This window comes from Sphaeroforma arctica (genome assembly GCF_001186125.1).
Source record: "Sphaeroforma arctica JP610 unplaced genomic scaffold supercont1.591, whole genome shotgun sequence".
In the NCBI taxonomy this organism is placed as follows: Eukaryota; class Ichthyosporea; order Ichthyophonida; genus Sphaeroforma; species Sphaeroforma arctica.
Genome location: NW_014039967.1, coordinates 35,485 through 38,776, shown reverse-complemented (window position 1 = coordinate 38,776; position 3,292 = coordinate 35,485). Strand labels below are relative to the sequence as shown.

Here is a 3,292-nt window from a genome sequence, read left to right as displayed (position 1 = left end):
ATGTATACGTGTATATATGTATATTTGTATATATATTCATATATATATATATCTATATTAGGCTGATGCTGATGCTTTGAGTACTGCGAAAATCGATATACTCGAATCAGCATTCTATCTGCTACCTATGAAGGTTTCGCCATTCCAATGACTAAACGAAGTCTAGCTGTTTCAGTTGTTTTCTACTACGATCATACTCCGACATACAGATATATCTCTCTCTTAAAAACTTGGTATCAGCTCTGTTCCTTTTGTATCGAGCGTCGCTCCTCAATACCCACAATATATTTGTGTGCCAATTTTTAATGCATGTCAATGTTCTGAATCCTTGACGTAGTTGCGTGCGGTATTCCACAGCTCAAGATGTTCCTACACTACTATTGAAAACACGGCTTTCAAGACACCCTCCATTCTTGTCTATACGACAAGCTCGATAGAAAAAAAAAGCGGATTTCCCCTCAAATCGACTCGTTTTTTCACTAGCTATAACCATTTTAGCCCCAAAATAACTGGCGCCTGGGTAGATCAAGGAGCTATTGAGAATTCACTGTGTCTGATGGCGCACAAGCTCTTATTCCGTTCTGGCCTTGTTTCGGTAAGCTACATAGATGCACGGGATAAACCGGGAGAATGACACGTGCGCAAAGGTAGTGTTAGTAGTTGCTGCTGACAATATATTACTTGGCAATGGTACGCTTGCACACACAAATCTGTCACTATCGCTTAACAGCCACTTTCATACAAACCCACATATCAATAGGCTGAGTGCGAGGCACAGCCACAGCAATAAGAAGTATACCACTGCCTGTGATGTATCCTTCAGACAAGCATACCATTCGATTCAGTACAATATAACAATAGAGACAATAAGCCACACACACCATCCATAAAGGTTTCCGCCCCCAACAGACAGTTGATATAGTCAGCTACTGGAGTGGGTAGCACTGCTTTAAGCAGTGGAATGCCCCACATGGCACCAGGCATCAGCACGAAGTCACTTCCCACCTGTATGCGAGGATTCAGTACATATGCGGAATTAGAACAAGGGCACGAGCCGATTTCACGGCCAATTTATGAGAGTTCGGTACGTGGGTGGCATTGTAACTACAACGGGAAGGATGTTGTCATATTTTAAACTATGGAGAGACATACGCTGCCATATAAATTTCCGAAGATCAAACTCGCCCGCACATTCTACATGGACGTGTACTAGTAGCTCGCAATCGTATATACACAAAACTGTACCATGTGTGTATGTACGCGTCCGTGACACCTACCCGTATGCCCCTGACTAGATTCTCAGCTACATCCACCGGATCGAGTGTTGGGACGATGCTCGCCAACTTCATTGGTTTGGCTTTGTTAAACAATGGCGTTCTGATCAGATATGGGCACACACACAGCAGCTTGACATTTGCGGCCTCTTGAACCTCCATACGCAGAGCATCATGGAAACCTAGAAGGCAATTAAAGGATGGGAGCTATATGAATATGTATATTTACAATGCTATGACCTACCTCAAGCTGTACTTAATTTAGTATTAAAATTATTGATGCTGATCAAGGCAAAAGAAATTATATACACGACACGCACGATATTTGCTGAACAGAGTGGTGGAGAATCAATTGCGAAATAATTCATCATGTCATATATATATATATATATGTCCCACCGATCAAAGCCGCCTTTGATGCACCGTAGTCACATAGACCCGGTGTGGCACTGTAGGCCGCGATACTGGCAACGGTAACTACATAACCATGGTTACGTTTGACCATCGTGGGGATGAAAGTTCTGGCTGCCCAGAAGTGAGATAGGGTATTGACCTTGAAGGTGTTGTTGATCTGGGAATCCGTAGCCTCAAACAGGCGCTTGCCTATGAAACAGTAAAATGGAGGCGATGTGCACATGTGTATCAGTAAGCAGTGTGGTTCTGTATCAATCAAGAAAGACAGAGTTGATAAACTCATTTTGATACTCGTGTGAGAAAATTTAATAATATAGTGGCAAATAGTACAGTTGCCCTTCGTCACTCTACGGAGAGGGTGTAGCTATTAGATCCTTGAATAGGATCTGAAAGTTGCAGCAGACACCGAACATCGGAATGGACGCGTAAATGCAGAAAGCGAGGTCATGCAGGCTCTACTTGATCCCATACAATAGGCGGTGCAACATATGACACACCAAATGCATTAGCGCAGGTTTAAACGACGATGCTATTGCATTGCACCTACTTACCAGAAACCATACCAGCGTTGTTAATCAATATGGTAACTTCACCAACTTCCTTCTTGATCTATGTATCGAAATGTGAAGATCAAAGTTATTATTAATAGGAATGTGAAGATCAAAGTTATTAGGAATAGGAATCTATCGTATAATGTGTATTGATACGACCCGAATGTAGTTTTAGATGCAGATCAGCAAAACCGATTCTGTCACACAAAGTTAAAGATGCGTGAATATGCATTCACAACAGCTTCTAGCGGTGAACAAACTACCATATCTCAATTATGCATCAAGATTTGATTTCAGGTATCAGTGCGTGCGACGACTTGACAACGATATATATAAATATCTCTCTGTTTACACTAGATAAGACTAGCCTAACCCCTAAACCCTAAAAGCCACATTGCGCACTGGAGACCTCCCTACCTGCTCTGCAAGCTTGGCGATGTTCTGTGGATTTGCTACATCACATTTGTAGGCTTTTGCTTTGTATCCAAGACCAATGATTTCAGCTTCAACTACCTTAGCACTATCCAGGTTAAGATCGCACAGGCACATGTATACGCCCTGCTTGGCCAATTTGATAGCAATCTCTCTGGAATGGCAAATGGGGTCAATGGCTTAATCGATGTGCGATGCTAGCAATAAAGAGAAAAGAAGGCTGTGCTGTGGGTCCGTTTTCGAGTGTATAACATCTTAACTGCACCAAATGTCAAACTTCGACTCCTTGCATACCAGCGTACTTTGGATGCATACCCTAGACCGCTCAAACAGCTCTGTTTATGTGAATTTGATGTATCTCAGAGATGGACTGTACAGCTATCCATGTGAGATATGAAAGTTATGTGTACGAGATCTGTGTGTATCATGTGTATGTATCTTTTAGATTAAAATAGAACAATATATATATATATATATATATATTTATATATATATTTATATATATATTATGTTTATATATATATATATACATATATATATATATATATATATATATATATATATATATATATATATATATATATATATATATATATATATATATATATATATATATATATA

General features: G+C 40.1%; 1 protein-coding gene across 1 annotated transcript in view; it reads right to left on the bottom strand.

Annotated features, from left to right (window-relative positions):
* Window positions 1–294: 294 nt before the first annotated feature.
* Window positions 295–3,292, bottom strand: part of SARC_07448 (hypothetical protein) — a 3,768-nt gene continuing 770 nt past the window's right edge. The window contains exons 2-7 of the mRNA XM_014298614.1: window positions 2,657–2,825; window positions 2,240–2,297; window positions 1,674–1,877; window positions 1,278–1,456; window positions 882–1,005; window positions 295–600 (exon numbers count right to left, since the gene is read on the bottom strand). Of these exons, the coding sequence (XP_014154089.1) occupies window positions 572–600; window positions 882–1,005; window positions 1,278–1,456; window positions 1,674–1,877; window positions 2,240–2,297; window positions 2,657–2,825 (763 nt within the window). The 3' untranslated portion in view covers window positions 295–571. The remainder of the gene's footprint in view (window positions 601–881; window positions 1,006–1,277; window positions 1,457–1,673; window positions 1,878–2,239; window positions 2,298–2,656; window positions 2,826–3,292) is intronic.